This window comes from Acinonyx jubatus, chromosome A2 (assembly GCF_027475565.1).
Source record: "Acinonyx jubatus isolate Ajub_Pintada_27869175 chromosome A2, VMU_Ajub_asm_v1.0, whole genome shotgun sequence".
Lineage (NCBI taxonomy): Eukaryota > Metazoa > Chordata > Mammalia > Carnivora > Felidae > Acinonyx > Acinonyx jubatus.
This window is the reverse complement of record NC_069383.1, coordinates 109505408-109524635: the sequence shown is the minus strand read 5'-3', so window position 1 is coordinate 109524635 and position 19228 is coordinate 109505408. Positions and strand designations below refer to the sequence as shown.

Genomic DNA, 19228 nt, shown 5'->3' with positions numbered 1-19228 from the left:
TTGGTTAAGGTGGTGGTTTCTAAGATTCTCCACCATAAACTTATTATTGTTTCCCTTTTTCTAATTACTAAATATTGTATGGGAGATACTTTGGGACCGTGCAGTTAGCCAGTTTCTGCTTAAGCTTTCGCCTAGGGTTTAGTTTCTCCGTTTGCAGAAGACACTGTGGCTTCTGTCTTGGTTGCTGTCGCTCTCTGGAGCAGAAAGCCATTGTTATCCCAGGAGAGGAGATTGGCAAAGGTGAAGGCGTGTGCAGTCGGGCGCCCAGCAGGCCTCCCGTTGCCATGGAGACGGGGTCCTTCCTCCGTGGGCGCCGCCATCTTGTGGCGCCAGCCCGGGCCCAATGAGCTGCTGCACGGTGGCCGGAGGCGGGGCGGCGGCGGCGCTCCGCGCGGCCTGCGGCTCAGCTCGTCCCGGTCATGGAGGCGCCCGCCGCCCGCCTGCTACTGCTTCTGCTGCTCGGGGCCTGGGCCCCGGCGCCGGGCAGCGCCTCCCCGGAGGCACCGCTGCTGGTCAACGAGGACGTGAAGCGCACGGTGGACCTCAGCAGCCATCTGGCCAAGGTGACGGCCGAGGTGGTCCTGGTGCACCCGGGCGGCGGCTCCTCGTCCCGCGCCGCCTCCTTCCTCCTGGCCCTGGAGCCCGAGCTCGAGGCCCGGCTGGCGCACCTCGGGGTACAGGTGAGTGCGAGCGGGCCTCGGGTGCCGCGCCCCTCTCGGCCTCGGAGGAAGCGCGGAGCCGTGGGTGTCTGCGCGCGCTCGTTCCGCCGCCTCGGACACGTCAGCGTAAGGCTGCTGGAGAGCGGCCGCCGCCCACGTGGGCAACCGCCCCGACCGCGGTCCACCAGTCCTCACCGCGGGCCCCTCCTGGGCCGCCGGGCGGACCCCGCGGCTGGCCTCGGGCCGTGCGAGCCCCCCAGTCCGGGGAAGCCAGGGGAGGGGCCGCCTCTGGAAGGGCCTGGCGGGGCGCGGGAGTGCAGCAAACTTGTCGTGTCCCACGACTTGACGCGGGAGCCCAACTGGAGGACCAAGATGTGAGCCCAGATGGGTATCATTCCCTTAATTCGGTGTCTGGCCCATTGTAGGTGCTTCGTTCTAGCCATCATCCCGTACAATCAGAAATGTAACATTGCGTGTTTTCCCGTTTGTAATTTGAAACCGTTGTTGTAATGTACTTAAGGTTGCAAAGAATGCTTTTTAAGTGTCCCTCTCCTTAAAGTTATTTTAAAAAGTCACATAGGTAATGAAACCTCTTTTGAACTGTACAGAAAGGTAAAGTCCCAATTCACTCCCTTCCCCCTACCGGTTCTCATTCTTGCACTGACCAGTATAGGGCTTGGAAGTTTGCTATTGTTCTTGTTCATGGCGTTTCAGTGAACACTTTTATAACTCGAGGAAAGGAAACGTTGGCTTACGTATTCATAGGTTTGGCTTTTTATTACTTTTTTCATTAAACAACATCCGTTAAGTGATTACCCAATTATTTGTTGCGAGGAGAATAGTCATTACAGTGTCATATTGTAAGTACACCTTCCTCTCTGACCGAATCTGGAGCTATAAAGCTGGGTTTATAGAGATCATACTTCTGAAACCACTCCTGTTCCCTTTTGTGCCTTGTCCATGATGGAACACACGGTTTTACTCAAAGGTGTGTGTAAAGATGGATCAAAACTTCATTTAAGTTGGTGCTTCCACCTTTGAATGTTTTGAATGTTAAATCCCATTCTTTTATTAAAACTAGTCCTGATTTATTGAAGTTGCCACAAGACGGTAGCAGAAGCCGTCTGCCATCATGCTGGAGAATGCTTTTGAGCAAGCTAGATTACCGTACCACACGTCTTACTGGCAGTCTGCTTTGTGTTGGTTAGGTCGTTTAAGTACATTCTCTTTAATCCTCACAACGACCCTTTGAGGTGTGTGTAGGCCTACTGCAGGTGAGGAGTGCGGTCTAGGAGTTATTTAAACCTCCCTGTGTCAGGTTTTAGAGCAATGAGTGAACCTGGGCTTAGGTTAGTTTCAAACGTTGTGTGCTCTTCGCTTTACCACGTTGCCTCATTTGGTCCAGATGTCTCTGGTAGGGTTGTGTTGGGATGTAAGAGCGGCAGTCACATTACCAAATTTATTCAAAATCATTTGTTAATTTCTTAGTTTCATGAGAGGCACAAGTTAAAGGGATGTATGTGTTCCCTTATACTCCTGTCCCAATGGGAAGTGTAACACTTAGCAAAGAGGGTGTGTACTCTTCAACGGTTGACTTGGAGGCTCTGGTGAGATTGCCAGAAGTTTTTTCAGTAGGTTATCTTCAGCCCTCCATATAGAATATTAGGAACTGGTTTGAAGGGACAATGGTGATTACTGATGAGGAGCTAGTGGTTCCTCATCTTACTACCAGGACCCATCTTAGTATTTGTCCTGTCGTATGACCCTATATTTGAGATCTTTTGTCTCTCCGATCTTTTATTAATTAATATCTTTTATTAAGACAAATCAACATATAGTTGAATAGTGATAAGCACGAGTGTACTAGAATGTTACCATTGTGATAAAATTCCAAAGTGATGAAATTTGTTTTTATTAGCCTGTACAGCTTTATTGAGGATGGCTGTATAATTACTTTTAGGCATTTTATTTATTTTTATCTTATTTTTTTTTAAAGGATTTTATTTTTAATCCCTATACCGGAAGTGGGGCTGGGACTTACAACGCTGCGATCAGGAGTTGCGTGCTCTACCCACTGAGGCAGCCAGGCACCCCTTTTTATTTATTTATTTATAAAATGTTTACTTATTTTGAGAGAGAGAGAGAGCGCGTGTGCGCAGTAGGGGCAGAAAGAGAGGGAGAGAGAATCCCAAGCTGCGCAGAGCCTGACTTGGGCTCCAGTCTCGCTAACCATCATCCCATGAACCATGAGATCATGACCTGAGCCAAAATCAAGGGTCAGAGGCTTAACTGACTGAGCCAGCCCGATGCCCTAGGCATTTAAAAATATTAAAAAAAGGGGCTCCTGGGTGACTCAGTTGGTTAAGCATCTGACTTTGGCTCAGGTCATGATCTCACGGTTTGTGAGTTCAAGCCCCACGGGCGCTGTGCTGACAGCTCAGAGCCTGGAGCCTGCTTTGGATTCTGTGTCTCCCTCTTCCTCTGCCCTCCCCGACTTGTACTCTGTCACTTTTTCTCTCAAAAATAAACATTAAAAAAATTTTTAAAAATGTTAAAAATGGCTGCTTCTTTGTTATAGTTCTGTGTACCCTACTGGGAAAAAGTTCTTCAGCCCAAAAAGTAGCCTTAATTTTTTTTTTTTTTTTTTAGTAGAGGTTGGGTTGGCAGATCAGTGTGCAGAAGTGTTTTCCTTATAATCTGTTCTACAGTCTCACGATTCAGGGTGTCTACTCTGAGATAGACCCTGCAGCCTGCTGGAGTTAATATTTTCTTCCTGGTTATACATCTGGTGCAGTGAAGGATAAGAATAAGGGAGTGTGATAAGCAGTGGCTGTTGGCTCCTTCTCCCCAAGGGCTTAGGCCACTGTTAACTTCTTTTATGCAAGTAGAACCAGTTTTGGCCCCATGGGAGACTTTTCTACCACAACAGTAAATGATCCTATTTATTTTCTGTGCAAATGTGTATTTGAATGTAAATGAAGAAGAAAACGTCGCCTTTATATTTGGAAATGTAAAGTGTGAGTATAAATTGTTTTTTAAAGTTTATTTGAGAGAGAGTACCCGCCACAAGCCTAATTTTTATTTATATGTGTGTATTTGATCATTCAGGAGAGAATGTTAGGTACTTATAGAGCTCATTATACAGCTTATTCAGTGCAAAAGTAAGTCTTTGGCAATGTTCTTATGTTTCAGATGAAAAAAAAAAACATTACAGAAACCAGAATTCAGTCTTTAAAAAGTTCTGGTAGTTTGAATACTTCACTGTGGACATTCTGAGGCAGTTAGTTAATTGTTGACTCAAACTTAGAGGCAAAAGACAAAAAAAAAAAAAAAAAGAATAACCTCTTCTGTCCTGTTACAGGTGAAGGGAGAAGATGAGGAAGAGAACAATCTAGAAGTACGAGAAACCAAAATTAAGGGTAAAAGGTAAGCTACCAAACAGTCAGAATATCTACATATCTTCTTGTTACAGGTTATCAGATCGCGGTGGGAATCATAAGGTAGGATAGTTGCTTTGGAAATGAATACAGTGTTCGGTGTTTTAGAGGCTGTTTCAATTAATATAGTGTGTGGTAGTGAGCAAGATGCTGTGACATGTTCTGGGCCCATTTATGTCTTTTCTGACTACTCCTGCTAAAATTGCCCCTAAAAGTGGCAGTTTGTTTTACAAGAAGGTAGCTACTTTCCATACCAGATCGAGTCTGCTAATCCCTGTGGGGATAGGGATCCCCAGCCAATGGGTGGAGAGAGCTGGTATGTGAGAACTCCAGGCCGTTGGCCTCAATAAATAGCCACCCATTTGTTGTTGCTACCGTTCTCTTTCCAAAGGGCAGACAGCTCTTACCCCTTTACCTCTTCTTGAGCCTTCAGGGCACTGAAAGCGATGTTTCTTTGCATGAGGTAGACTGAGCTCTGTGAAGGCTGGGGTTGGGCTTACCTTGTTCTCTGCTTTAACCTCAGCACCCAGCAAGGGGCCTGGCACTTCTTAGTTACTGTAAAACACTTTGTTAAGGATATTTTCCAAAATACATATAAAGCAGGAAGAATTGAATACAGAACCCTCGTATATCTTATCACACAGCTTCAGCAGTTATCAGTATGTTGCATGTTGTCAACTGGGCACTGAAATATTTGTTGAATGAATGATGTAGGAAGAAAACATTTTTTATTTTTATTTTACTTATTTAAATTTATTTTTTTTAAATATACATCCAAATTAGTTAGCATATAGTGCAACAATGATTTCAGGAGTAGATTCCTTAGTGCCCCTTACCCATTTAGCCCATCCCCCTTCCTACAACCCCTCTAGTAACCCTCTGTTCTCCGTATTTAAGCGTCTCTTATGTTTTGTTCCCCTCCCTGTTTTTATATTATTTTTGTTTCCCTTCATGTTCGTCTGTTTTGTCTCTTAAAGTCCTCATATGAATGAAGTCATATGATTTTTGTCTTTCTCTGACTAATTTTGCTTAGCATAATACCCTCCAGTTCCATCCACATAGTTGCAAATGGCAAGATTTCATTCTTTTTGATTGCCGAGTAATACTCCGTCGTATATGTATACCACATCTTCTTTATCCATTCATCTGTCGATGGACATTTGGGCTCTTTCCATACTTTGGCTGTTGTCGATAGTGCTACTATAAACATGGAGGTGCATATGCCCCTTCGAAATAGCATCCCTGTATCCCTTGGATAAATACCTAGTAGTGCAATTACTGGGTTGTAGGGTAGTTCTATCTTTAATTTTTTGAGGAAACCCCCATATACTGTTATCCAGAGTGGCTGCACCAGCTTGCCTTCCCATATTTTAATTTTTTTAATGTTTGTTTATTTTTGAGAGGGAGCGATAGAGTGCAAGCCGGGGAGGGGCAGAGAGAGAGGGAGAGGGAGACACCAAATCCGAAGCAGGCTCCAGGCTCTGAGCTGTTAGCACAGAGCCCAACATGGGGCTTGAACTCACGAACCATGAGATCATGACCTGAGCCGAAGTCAGATGCTTAACTAATTGGGCCACCCAGGAGCCCCAAAAGAAATTTTTTAGGTTAGTGATTCTTTTTTTTTTTTTTTAATGTTTATTATTTTGTTTTTGAGAGTGAGAGAGAGCGAGTGAGCGAGTGGGGGAAGGACAGGGAGAGAGGGAGACACAGATCAGAGGCAGGCTCCAGGCTCTGAGCTGTTAGCATGGAGCCTGACGTGGGGCTTGAACTCATGAGCTGTGAGATCATGACTTGAGCTGAAGTCAGACGTTTAACTGACTGAACCACCCAGGTGCCCCTAGATTTGTGATTCTTAACTGGGGGAGGGAATGGTCATGTCCTGCTCCCACCCTGCCCAGGACATTTGGCAATCTTTGGAGACATTTTTAGTTACAGCTGAGGGGTGCTACTGGCATCTAGTGGGTAGAGCCAGGGATGCTGCTAAACATCTATAATACCCAGGATGAGTCCCTCCTCCCAGCAGAGAATTCTCCACTCACAAATGCCAGTAGTGCTAAGAAATCCTGTTTGCTCAGGCAAATAGCTTTAGCTTATGCTGCAGTTTATCATAAAAAGAAGAAAAATAATTTGATTCTTAACTAGCAAACCATTGAGCCTTACAGCTATTGGTCCCCATGCAATTTAGAAAGTGTTAAGTTCGGTCTCCCTGCTTGGCAGAGGTTTTGTTTGTTTGTTTCTGCTTTTTTTGTTTGTGTGTGTGTGGTTTTTTTTTTTTTTTTTGTTTTGTTTTTTTTTTTTTTTGCTTGGCAGAGTTTTAAAAACTTTTCTCATTAGTTTTGAATTTTTTAAATGAGAATATGACTTAATTATTGTTTTCTTTCTTTCTTTCTTTTTTTAATGTTTGTTTTTGAGACAGAGACAGAGTAGGAGCAGGGGAGGGGCAGATAGAGGGAGGTAATAGAATCTGAAGCAGGCCCCAGACTCTGAGCTGTCAGCACAGAGCCCCACATGGGGCTTGAAGTCATGGACCATGAGATAATGACCTGAGCTGAAGTCGGACACTTAACTGGCTGAGCCACCCAGGTGCCCCAATAACAATTTTTTTCTTAGGCATTTGCTCATTCATACAAAATTTTATGTAATGGTATATCAATGGGATCATTTTAAATTTATTAATCTGTCTATATAAAGCTTAATGGCAACATTAAAGAAGTCATTTATCCTGCTGCCCTAATGCGACCACTGAAATATCTTTGTTCTGATCTGTGAAAAAATCTACTCCTTATACACCAGTATAGTCAGCTCTGTGCTGTCTGCCTAGCCTTTTACCAACCAGAAACCTTCATTAGCTGGAGCTTCTGAGTTGCAGTAAGAATTGTTGTTTCTAATGATGACCCTGGAGCACTGAAAGGTTGTTAAAGTGAGATTCAGTTTCAATGGGACATGTCATGTGAAAAGGTGGGGTTGTGTCACATTGTGTCGATGGGCTGGAGGGAGAAAGAGTTTGGGGGTTAATTAGGGAGAGATTCAATGATCTAGGCAAGGGAGAGTTGCTTGAACTGAGGTGGGCAGCAGTGGAAAGCCAGGAAGGGATGAATTTGAGCGACATTCTAAGGCAGAATTAACCAGATATTGAGGATGGAGTAGAGTGAGGCATCAGAACATGCCAGAGGGTTTGGTTTAGAAATGGTTAGATGGTGGTAATATTAACAGAGTAAGGAATCAGGATCATGAATGATACAGGTGTGTTCAGTGGTCAGTAGAGCTGTCTAGTGAACATTTGAAAATAGGAGTTTAGTGCTCAGGGCAGAGTGTGGGACGAGAAGCAACTTGAAGCCAAGAATTGGTTAAGACTACCCTGGGAAAAGGTGTAGGGCTTATTATATTTTGAGTGGGTACTTCAGAGTAGGGATAGGATGTGTGATGGTGTAACTGATGAAGACATGTCAGTTCTTCAAGGCGTGTCAGCAAAAGTGATCCATGTTCTGACCTTGGAGGACAAATTGCATGGAAGCATGTTAAATGCCTTTAATTTTCCACTGACGGTTTCTGAGTCTACCAAAAATTATCTCCTGGCTTAGAAAACTCAGGTTCATTTTTGAGTTAATATCTTCTGGATTTTAGTAGTTCCCAGGGCATCTCTTTTTGTTTAAAATGCTAGTAGCTTAATTTTTATTTTAGTTATTAGAGTGATAACAAGCTCATAAAACAGATTGGAAAAAAATAACAAAATGAAGCTTAACCTCCACGAGACGATTACCATTAACATTTAGGAAACATTCATTGTAATGTTTTTCTTCACATATATTTATATGTTTATACTTTAGGAAGGATCATACTGTGCTGTTTGTAAACTGATTTCTGTTATTTGCATCGGATGTGGAAATGCTTAATATCTCTACAGATCCAAACATCTTTTTTAGTGGCTGCCAGAATTCCTCTGCTGTAATGCTTTTAGCTATTATCCTGTTGTTAGACTTTTATGTTTTGTACTCCATTATTGTTATAAACAACTTTGAAATAATACCCATACATTTGTCTTAAAAGGCTTAAATTAGTAGGTTAAAGGTGATCTCTTGAAGATAACTGCTTTCGTCTTTGGTACAAAATGTTGCTGTGACCTTGAGTTGCTAGCCCTGTTTTCAAAAACCCTTCATCTCTTAATTCTCTTGCCTTGTTCTTCCTCCAGTGGGAGATTCTTCACAGTCAAGCTGCCGGTTGCTCTCGATCCTGGGGCCAAGGTTTCAGTCATCGTGGAGACAGTCTATACCCATGTGCTTCAGCCGTATCCGACCCAGATCACCCAGTCAGAGAAACAGTTTGTAGTGTTCGAGGGGAACCATTATTTCTACTCTCCCTATCCGACTAAGACACAGACGATGCGTGTGAAGCTTGCCTCCCGAAATGTGGAGAGCTACACCAAGTTGGGGAATCCCACGCGCTCTGAGGACGTCCTGGATTATGGACCTTTCAGAGACATCCCTGCTTATAGTCAGGTAGGCTTGTGTGGAGTCCATTCTGTCTCTCTTTCCTTCAGAGAGTCTCTTCTGGAGTGACTACTAGTTGACCGGCTGTGAAACTACTAGTTTCACCTGCTGTGAAATGACTCCACGGGGGTCACCTTTCTCTTTTTGGGAGTACAGATAGAGGTTCGGAGGTTTAGGAGGACTTTTTAAAAAGGCTCTAGTAAGGAAGAACATGGCAAATGAACCTTATAAATTTTGCAACTTGGAGTTTTTCAGGCAGTGACACATGAGCTGAGCCGAATTACTGCATAAGAATTTAGGACCTGACAAAGGCTAATATTAGCCAGTGACAATGATTACTAGAGATTGCTGAGGTTGAAGGAGACAGAGTTTGTCTGCAGGTACTGCAGGAGGTTTCCTAATACCGAACCCCAAATGTAGACAGTAGTGTCTGTACAAATAAGATGGGCCAAGGCAGGCCTCTCCCCTTGGAAGTCTTGCCAACAGATGAAGTGAGATCTCAAACTGCCTGTGGGCAAGTATGCCAGACGGAGAAGAGGAGCTGGACAGAGCATGCCTTGTCCATTCCTCTCAAATATACAATTACTTAGGGTGTATGGGTCCTCTGGACAAAAAGGCCCAGAGTCTTACACTAACAGAACTCCCATCACATGAAATTAAATGTGAGCCCAGAGGCATTAACTTCCTAAATGCATGCAGGCAGTGGAGGAGAAGGGGATTTGGGAAGGGAGAACAACTTGCTGACTGTCTTTTTTCCTGGGCTCTGTAGTTAGTGTATTCAGTATGATCATTCATTTCATTGAATCATAGTTAAAAAGCACAGTTAAAATATTTGTTTTTATGCTCTAGCTATAGAGGAGGAAACAGACTCGGTGAAGCTAAACGACTCCTCCAAGACTAGAGTAACAAATAAAGTAGCTTCCAGGGACGGTGGGCAGTTGTGTGTAGCACAGTTTTAGCAAATATACTCACATGAAAAAATAATAATACAAAATAAGGAGGTAGCATTTGGAGAGCTGAAGTGGGGGTTGGGGGAGAGGGACAAGGCATTGTGGGTAGAGGTCTGGAGATGGGAGACCGGGCGCTGTGCTGGCTGGGGTGGCTGCTGGGGTCATAAAGCAGTCTGCCTTACTGAGCCTAGGCGTTGGGCCTTAAATACAGAGGGAGCAGTCAAGGCTTAAAAAAGACTTTGTTGTTACAGGAAAGTTCAAACATATCCAGGAGTATAGAAAATAGTATAAGCTCCCATACACCGATCACTTAGATTCAGTGGTTTTCACAATATTACTGCACTTCAGCGCTCTTTTCTTCCTCTGCTGTAATATTTTAAACCAAATCTTAGGAGGAATCCTGTCATTTCAACCCATGTACTTGTTCATCATCTCTAAAATACATGGAGGAAAAAAAAAATGAATAAAATAAAATACATGGAGGTGTGTCCGGGTGGCTCAGTTGGTTAAGTATCCTGACTTTGGCTCAGGTAAAGATCTCATGGTTCATGGGTTCAAGCCCCACATCGGGCTGTCTGCTGTCAGCACAGAGCCTGCTTCGGATCTTCTGCTCCCCTCCCCTTCACTTGCTCTCTCAAAAAGAAACATTAAAAAAAAAATAACATGGATATTTAAGACTTCTTTTCATCTCTGTGTTTAGAACATATGTTAATGAGGATGTACAGTCAAAATAGTTCTAATGTCACTTGAAATAATTATTTCTTTCTCAGATGTCAGTTTGACATAGTTAGGGCTATTCATTTTGGGTCATTTTCAACTGTTAAGAATTTTTTTTAATTTAATTTTATAAAATGATGGTATATTGGGAGAACTTTAGCTTCCACTTTTACCTTCTGTCTGTTCTTGGTGACCATGTATACTAGTTTTGGGTTTATTTTTCTAAATTTTTTTTTTTTTAAGTTTATAAATTTATTTTCGAGAGAGAGAGAAGTGTGAGCAGGGGAGGGAGAGAGAGAGGGAGAGCGAGAATACCAGGTAGGCTCCATGCTCAGTGCAGAGCCTGATGTGGGGTTTAATCTCACAATGGTGAGATCATGACCTGAGCAGAAATCAAGTCGGATACCTAACCGACTGGGCTACCCAGACACCCCTCTAATTTTTCTTTCTATGAATATATGTAGACTGTAGTAAATGTATTTATGTTCCCCCATTTCTCTAAAATTAGCACCCTGTGTTTACTGTGGCCCCATGGTTTTGGGGGGGAGTGAGAGTGACGCTCTGTGATTCCTGGTGTAGTTACCATGTGGATAGTCCTGGGGGCTTGTACTTCTGGAGCTGAGGGACTGGCCACTCTCTGGGTTGTGTTTCCTCTAACTGCATATTTATTTCTTTTTCTTAAAACTGAGTGACCATTCATTTCATGTTAAGGACAGGTTTGTTTATTCTCCTACATAGGCTTTTAAATTTTGAATATTTTGGATTTTTGACTTCATTTTATTTTATTTATTTACTAAACAATTTTTATATTTTTTGAAAAGTTTATTCATTTAATACTTCTGAGAGAGAACGCATGTATGTGTGTGCACAAGTAGGGTAGGGGCAGAGAGAGAGAGAGAGAGAGAGAGAGAGAGAGGGTGGGGGGGTGGGGGGGAGACACAGAATCTGAAGCAGGCTCCAGGCTCTTGAACTGTCAGCACAGAGACTGATGTGGGGCTCGAACTCACAAACTTAGAGACCATGACCTGCGCCGAAGTCGGACACTTTACCGACCGGACCACCCAAGCACCCCTCTTACTTCATTTTAAAATAATAAAATGTTCATGAGATACTTACTTGGCAAATATAGAGGAAAATGTGATGCCAGTTGACATCCACTTTTGACATTGTCGTAACTGAGTCCTTTCTAAGCATAGGGACTTTTTAATGTGGGAATCATATTGTGTATAAAGTATTGCGTGATACTTTTGCCTCCTAGGATATTCTGTAAACATTTTACATTACCTTTGTAAACCGTTTTTAATAGCCACTTAAGATCCTATGATTTTAGTGTATCTTATAGTATATTTGCCAAGTTTCCTATATGGTGGACAGTTAGGTTTTAAAAAGTTTAATACTATGGCACAAAAACAGACATTCGGATCAGTGGAACAGAATAGAGAACCCAGAAATGGACCCCAAACGTATGGCCATCTAATCTTTGACAAAGCAGGAAAGAATATCCAGTGAAATAAAGACAGTCTCTTCAAGTGGTGCTGGGAAAACTGGACAGTGACATGCAGAAAAATGAATCTGGACCACTTTCTTAAACCATACACAAAACTAAACTCAAAATGGATGAAAGACCTAAACGTCAGACAGGAAGCCATCAAAATCCTCAAGGAGAAAGCAGGTAAAAACCTCTTCGACCTTGGCTGCAGCAACTTCTTACTCAACATGTCTCTGGAGGCAAGGGAAACCAAAGCGAAAATGAACTGTTGGGACCTCATCAAAATAAAAAGCTTCTGCACAGTGAAGGAAACAAATCAGCAAAACTAAAAGGCAACCAACGGAATGGGAGAAGATATTTGCAAATGACATATCTGATAAAGGGTTAGAATCCAAAATCTGTAAAGAACTTCAACTCAACACCCAAAAGTCAAACAATCCAGTGAAGAAATGGGCAAAAGACAGGAATAGACACTTCTCCAAAGAAGACATCCAGATGGCCAACCGACACATGAAAAAATGCTCAACATCTCTCATCATCAGGGAAATACAAATCAAAACCACAATGAGAGACCACCTCACTCCTGTCAGAATGGCTAACATTAACAACTCAGGCAACAACAGATGTTGGCGAGGATGCGGAGAAAGAGGATCCCTTTTGCACTGCTGGTGGGAATGCAAACTGGTGCAGCCACTCTGGAAAACAGTATGGAGGTTCCTCAAAAAACTAAAAATAGAGCGACCCTACGACCCAGCAGTTGCACTACTAGGCATTTATCCATGGGATACGGGTGTGTTGTTTCTTTTTTTTTTTTTTTAATTTTTTTTTCAACGTTTATTTATTTTTTGGGACAGAGAGAGACAGAGCATGAACGGGGGAGGGGCAGAGAGAGAGGGAGACACAGAATCGGAAACAGGCTCCAGGCTCTGAGCCATCAGCCCAGAGCCTGACGCGGGGCTTGAACTCACGGACCGCGAGATCGTGACCTGGCTGAAGTCGGACGCTTAACCGACTGCACCACCCAGGCGCCCCACGGGTGTGTTGTTTCGAAGGGGCACATGCACCCCAATGTTTGTAGCAGCACTGTCAAAAATAGCCAAAGAATGGAAAGAGCCCAGATGTCCATCGACGGATGGATAAAGATGTGGTATATAGATACAATGGAGTATTACTCGGCAATCAAAAAGAATGAAATCTTGCCATTTGCAACTACGTGGATGGAACTAGGGGGTGTTATGCTAAGTGAAATTAGTCAGAGAAATACAAATGTCATATGACTTCACTCGTATGAGGACTTTAAGAAACAAAACAGATGAACATAAGGGTTGTTTAAGAAACAAAACAGATGAACATAAAGAAAAAATAATATAAAAACAGGGAGGGGGACAAAACAGAAGAGACTCATAAATATGGAGAACAAACAGGGTTACTGGAGGGGTTGTGGGAGGGGGGATCGGCTAAATGGATAAGGGGCATTAAGGAATCTACTCCTGAAATCATTGTTGCACCATATGCTAACTAACTTGGATGTAAATTAAAAAAAATAAATTATTTAAAAAAAAATAGAACTCAATAGCCAAATTCTGAAAGAGCCCAAATAAAGATGTGGTATATATACTCAATGGAATATTACTTGGCAATCAAAAAGAATGCAGTCTTGCCATTTGCAACAGCGTGGATGGAACTAGAGTGTATTATGCTAAATGAAATACGCCAGTCAGAAAAAGATCAGTCTCATGATTTCACTCATATGTGGAATTTAAGCAGCACAACAGATGAACATAGGGGAAGAGAAGGAAAAATAATATAAAAATAGAGAGGGAGGCAAACCGTAAGAGGTCTTAAACACAGAGAACAAATTAAGGGTTTCTGGAGGGGAGGTGGATAGGGAAAGGCTAAATGGGTGATGGGCATTAAGGAGGGCACTTGTTGGGACGAGCACTGAGTGTTATATGTAAGTGATGAATCACTGGGTTCTACTCCTGAAACCACTACTACACTGTATGTTAACTAACTTGAATTAAAAAAAAGAAGTTTAATACTATAACGTTAATATCTTTGCATATAACTTTTTATATATTGTCAGGATAGATTTTCTTTTAAATGTTTATTTATTTTTGAGAGAGAGCAGGGGACAGGCAGAGAGAGAGGGGAGAGAATCTGAAGCAGTCTCCATGCTGCTAGAGAGCCTGATGCGGGGCTCGAACTGACGAACCGTGAGATTGTGATCTGAGCCGAAGTGGGACACTAAACTGACTGAGCCACCTAGGCGCCCCTCTTTTAAAGTTTTTACTTTAATTCCAGTTAGATAACATATGGTGTAGTATTAGTTTCAGGAGTACAATGCAGTGATTCAACCATGCAACACCTAGTGCTCATTGCATCCAGTGTAATCCTTAATCACCTTCACCTATTTAACCCATCCCCCCACCCTCCTCCACTCTGATAGCCACCAGTTCTTTATAGTTAAGAACCTGTTTCTTGGGGCGCCTGGGTGGCTCAGTTGGTTAAGCATCCAACTTCGGCTTGGGTCATGATCTCATGGTTTGTGTGTTCAAGCCCCGCATGGGTCTCTGTGCTGGCAGTGCCCTTCTTCTCAAAAGGAGAGAGAGAGATTGTTTTGTGTTTTGCTCTCGCTGACTTATTTTGCTAAGCACTATATTATGTTGTGTATGTGTATACCACATCTCATCCATTCATTGGTTGACAGACACTTGGGCTGATTCCATATCTTGGCTATTGTAAATAATGCTGCTATAAACATAGAGGTGCATGTATCCCTTTGAATTGGTGTTTTTGTATTTTTGGGGTGAGTACCCCGTAGTTTCAGTAGTGCTGGATCATAATGTAGTTCTGTTTTTAACTTTATGAGGAACCTCCACACTGTTTTCCAGAGTGGATGCACCAGTTTGCGTTCCCACCAACAGTGCACGCACAAGGGTTCCCTTTTCTCGCATTCTCACCAACACCTGTTTCTTGTGTTGTTGAGTTTAGCCTTTCTCAAGAGTTGTGAGGTGATACCTGATTGTAGTTATTTGCATTTCCCTCATGTTGGGTGATGAGCATCTTTTCATGTGTTTGTCAGCCATAGGATAGATTTTCTGAAGTAAAAGTTTTCAAATTAAGGCATATGAACATTTAAAAATGTTTTTTTTGAATGTTTATTTTTGAAAAAGGGCATCCGCACGCACGAGTGGAGGAGGAGCGGGGGGGGGGGGGCGGTGCGGGGGAGGCTGACACAGAGGATCTGAAGCTGGCTCTATGCTGACAGCAGAGAGCCTGATGTGGGGCACAAACTCACAAACCCCGCCGGATCATGATCTGAGCTGAAGTCAGATGCTTAACTGACTGAGCCACCCAGGTGCCCCTAAAAATCTTTTGATGTATATTGCCAAGTGGTTTTTCAAAAGGTTAAGCCAATTTATCATGGCATCAGCAGTCAGAAACTGCTGGTTTCCTTGCACCCTTGTCACTATTGGCATTAAATAATACGATATGGATGAAATTGAACTTTTAAAAATCCAGTCCTAGAATGAGTGAATAAAGTAGTAGGATATATGAGAATGAATACAGTGTCCTTTTCATGGTCTTTTGGGGAAGAAGGGTATTTTTCTGATCCTTGTGTCCTTTTAGATACCATTTTTTAAGGTTCCAGGTGTGTATTCATAGAGGGGCATTTATATTACCTAGTGATTGGGAGGAATTAATACTAATTTCAGTGGTGAAATTGGCAAAGTGGAGGAGGAATTGCCAAAAGTATTTCCTTTAATTCTCTGGGATGTCATTGGGAGGCAGTATTTACTGTGGAGGAGTGCGGAGCCAGAACTACAGAGTTGAAGACCCGAAGACTTAGTATTGCCACTTAGATTCATTTACGACCTTGAATATGTTAAAACTGCTGGGCCTCGGTTTTTTTAATTTGTAAAATGAGATGGGTAGTACCTCACTGTTGTTTTGAACATTAATGATTATACATTTGTTTAGAGCTCATAAAAGTGACTACCAGATAACATGTTAGCTCCATACGTGTTAGCTGAAAAAGTCTTCCATGAACTTTTCTGTATAAGTCTTCTTATGTGCTAGAAAAATTCAGTAATGTTATGAATCATCCTCAGTTTTGAGGTTATTTGCTAGCTCATTGGGTAGAGATCATGTCTTTATTAGATCATGAATATTACCTAGTCACACTTTTTCTTTATTATAGTTTAAGGTTTCATTTTATGTTAAAACCGGAAAAATTATTTAAAAGGCAATTTAAAAAGCTCATTGTAGAAGTTTTGCAAATAGAACGTACAAGGAGAAAGAAATAATCTATAACTGTTACTTGGGATTCTCATGTATTTCATTCCAGTTTTTTTTTTTTTTTTTTTTGTCCTTTTACTCATATGGTGGCTATAAGATGAGTGGAGCATAGAAGTTTTTGTTTTTAAAATACAAATGATGGGGAGGGTGGGTGATGGGTATTGAGGGCACCTGTTGGGATGAGCACTGGGTGTTGTATGGAAACCAATTTGACAATAAATTTCATATTAAAAACAAAACAAAATAAAAAAGACCACAAATGATACTTATGTTGGAACCTAAAGCAATTTTGTGTATCCTGTTTTTCTATTTAATAATATATCCTGAATGTTTATTTCCCTATGCCAGTAAAAAGTCCTAGTAAGCATCATTTTAGAATGTGGCCCACAGTAGATATACCATAATTTAACCATTCTGTTGCTGATACATGGATTGTCTCCAGTTTATTTGAAACTAGTATTGATTCATTTGTCACTTGTTTCCTTCCTTTATAGGATACTTTTAAAGTACATTATGAGAACAACAGCCCTTTCCTGACCATCACCAGCATGACCCGAGTCATCGAGGTCTCTCACTGGGGTAACATTGCTGTGGAAGAAAATGTGGACTTGAAGCATACAGGAGCTGTGCTGAAGGGGCCCTTTTCACGCTATGATTACCAGAGACAGCCAGATAGTGGAATAGCCTCCATCCGCTCATTTAAGGTATGGGGTCTTCAACCAGACAGTGGGAGAAAGTATCATTTTATCATATCTGCCCTTTCTTTTGCTTTTTTAAAGTATCTGAATATTGACCATTGTTTGGGATTGTTTGGTGTTCAGGTAGTTGAGCTCACAGTGTTAGAACCAGCAGAAAGAATCTTTAAAAAAAAGTGCCCCCATTTGTATATGTAGGCCACGTGTTTGTTTGTTTTTTTAATGATTTTGTTTACTTATTTTTTGTTGTTTTGGGGGGTTTTTTAAATTTTATTTTTAAATAATATCTACACCCACCATGGGTCTTACACTCATAACCCTGCAGTCAAGAGTCGCATACTCCAATGACTGAGCCAGCCAGGTGCCCTAAAGTAGGCCATGTTTTTAAAAGAAAACTTGAATAATAGAAAAAGGAAGACCAAACCACCACCCAGACATTACTATTGCTCATATTTTAATATTTCTTTTTTTTATAATGCTCTTTTAAAAAGATACGTGATTATATTGCATATGAAGTTGTATATATTTTTTGTCTTGTAAATAAGAGCGTGTACAGTGGAAAGCTGAAAACATGCACAGTTGAAAACCCCCTTGAGGGGCGCCTGGATGGCTCAGTCAGTTGAGTGTCCGATTTCAGCTCAGGTCATGATCTCACATCCATGAGTTCGAGCCCCGCGTCGGGAGAGAGAGAGCCTGGAGCCTGTTTCAGATTCTGTGTCTCCCTCTCTCTGACCCTCTCCCGTTCATGCTCTGTCTCTCTCTGTCTCAAAAAAATAAATAAATGTTAAAAAAAGAAAAAAAAAAGAAAACCCCCTTGAGAAACACAGACGTTAGGGGTGCTAGCCCCCCACACAGTTCAAAGTCTGTGTATAACTTTTGACTCTCTGAAAATTTAACTACTTATAGCCTCCTGTTTTTTGGAAACATAACATAAACAGTCCATTATGACATTGTTTGGTATGTTGTATGTATTATATACTACATTCTTATGACAAAGTAAGCTAGAGAAAAAAATATTAAGAAAATCATAAGGAAGAGAACATGGCATTTAAGTACTGTATTTACTGAAAAAAAATCCACATATAAGTGGACTCATGCAGTTTATGAATTACTCATGTTGTTCAAGGGTCAGCTGTTCTTCTGTTTTATAGAAGGGCTCATTATGTGAATGGAAGTGTTAGCATTATTTCTTCCTGATTACGAAAAGATACTTACAGATTTGGAAGCCACAGTAAAGAGGTGGAGAAACCCTCCATAACCCTGCCACCTAGCGATTTGATGTAATTTCTTCCATTTTTATGTTTCTCTCCCTGCAGAGTAGTTTAAAGATTATTTTTATCTTTGTATTAATCGTTTAGTATTCGTAAAGGTATTTACAATTCTTTTCATTATTTATTGTTCAGGAAAATTTGGCTATTTACCATGATTGAGAAATAGTTACAATATCTAGAAATTTTGAAGCCTTGGGTGTGGGGATGGTAGTTAGACTTCTTCTTAGGTTGTTTCCAGTTTGGGGACTGTTTTAATTAAATACTGCTACAAGGAGGCTCTTGGTGTAGAAAATCTTTTTTGTCATTAGGATCATCTCCTGTGAGTAAGTTTCTGGAGGCTTTCAGGCATGTCCCTTCTCTTGCAGACCATCCTCCCTGCTGCTGCCCAGGATGTTTACTACCGGGATGAGATTGGCAACGTTTCCACCAGCCACCTCCTTATTTTGGACGACTCTGTAGAGATGGAAATCCGGCCTCGCTTCCCTCTGTTTGGCGGGTGGAAGACTCATTACATTGTTGGCTACAACCTCCCAAGCTATGAGTACCTCTATAATTTGGGTCAGTCTTTAGTACTTAGTGCTTAGGGGAGAGACTATCATTATCTTCCATTTCCTGCATTTTTGTTCCTACTGGTGTTCGTTTGTTTTGAGAATTACCAGTCGTTTTTGATGGGAAGAGAGAATTATCATTTTTTGGAAGGCTGGGATAGCAGAAACAACTTTTCATGGGTGGAGATAAATTACTGTTGTAAAAGTAATGCCTGCATATAATAGTTCACACAGCCTAGTCAAAATCCTCTTCTAACCCCCGGTTCCATCATAAGACAGAGCTGTGTAAGTTTTTTTTTAATTTGAGGTATTTAAAAAATTAAGGAAAACTCAGAATAATAAGCACTTTTATGCGAGCACCCAGAACTAATCATTATAATGATTTGGCCATATTTTCTTCAAGTCTTTCTTCTTAAAACCTTTTAAACACAAAATTGAATGTAGAAAACCATACAAAACAGATGTATAGCTCAGTAAATGACTAGAACACCTTGTAAACACCACTCAGGTCAAGAAGTTGAACTTTGCCAGCCAGCCAAAAGGCTCTCCATGTACCTCTTCCTTCCCCACAACTGTAGTTACCATCCTGACTCTTGGTAACCACTTTCTTGACTTTCTTCATAGCTTTATCACCCAAGTGTACTTCTCTAGATAATCTACTTTAGTCTTGCCC

General features: G+C 41.6%; 1 protein-coding gene across 1 annotated transcript in view; it reads left to right on the top strand.

Annotated features, from left to right (window-relative positions):
• Window positions 1-355: 355 nt before the first annotated feature.
• RPN1 (ribophorin I) overlaps window positions 356-19228 on the top strand; it is a 30018-nt gene continuing 11145 nt past the window's right edge. Inside the window, exons 1-5 of the mRNA XM_027049756.2 lie at window positions 356-680; window positions 4021-4085; window positions 8286-8592; window positions 16536-16745; window positions 18373-18565. Of these exons, the coding sequence (XP_026905557.1) occupies window positions 420-680; window positions 4021-4085; window positions 8286-8592; window positions 16536-16745; window positions 18373-18565 (1036 nt within the window). The 5' untranslated portion in view covers window positions 356-419. The remainder of the gene's footprint in view (window positions 681-4020; window positions 4086-8285; window positions 8593-16535; window positions 16746-18372; window positions 18566-19228) is intronic.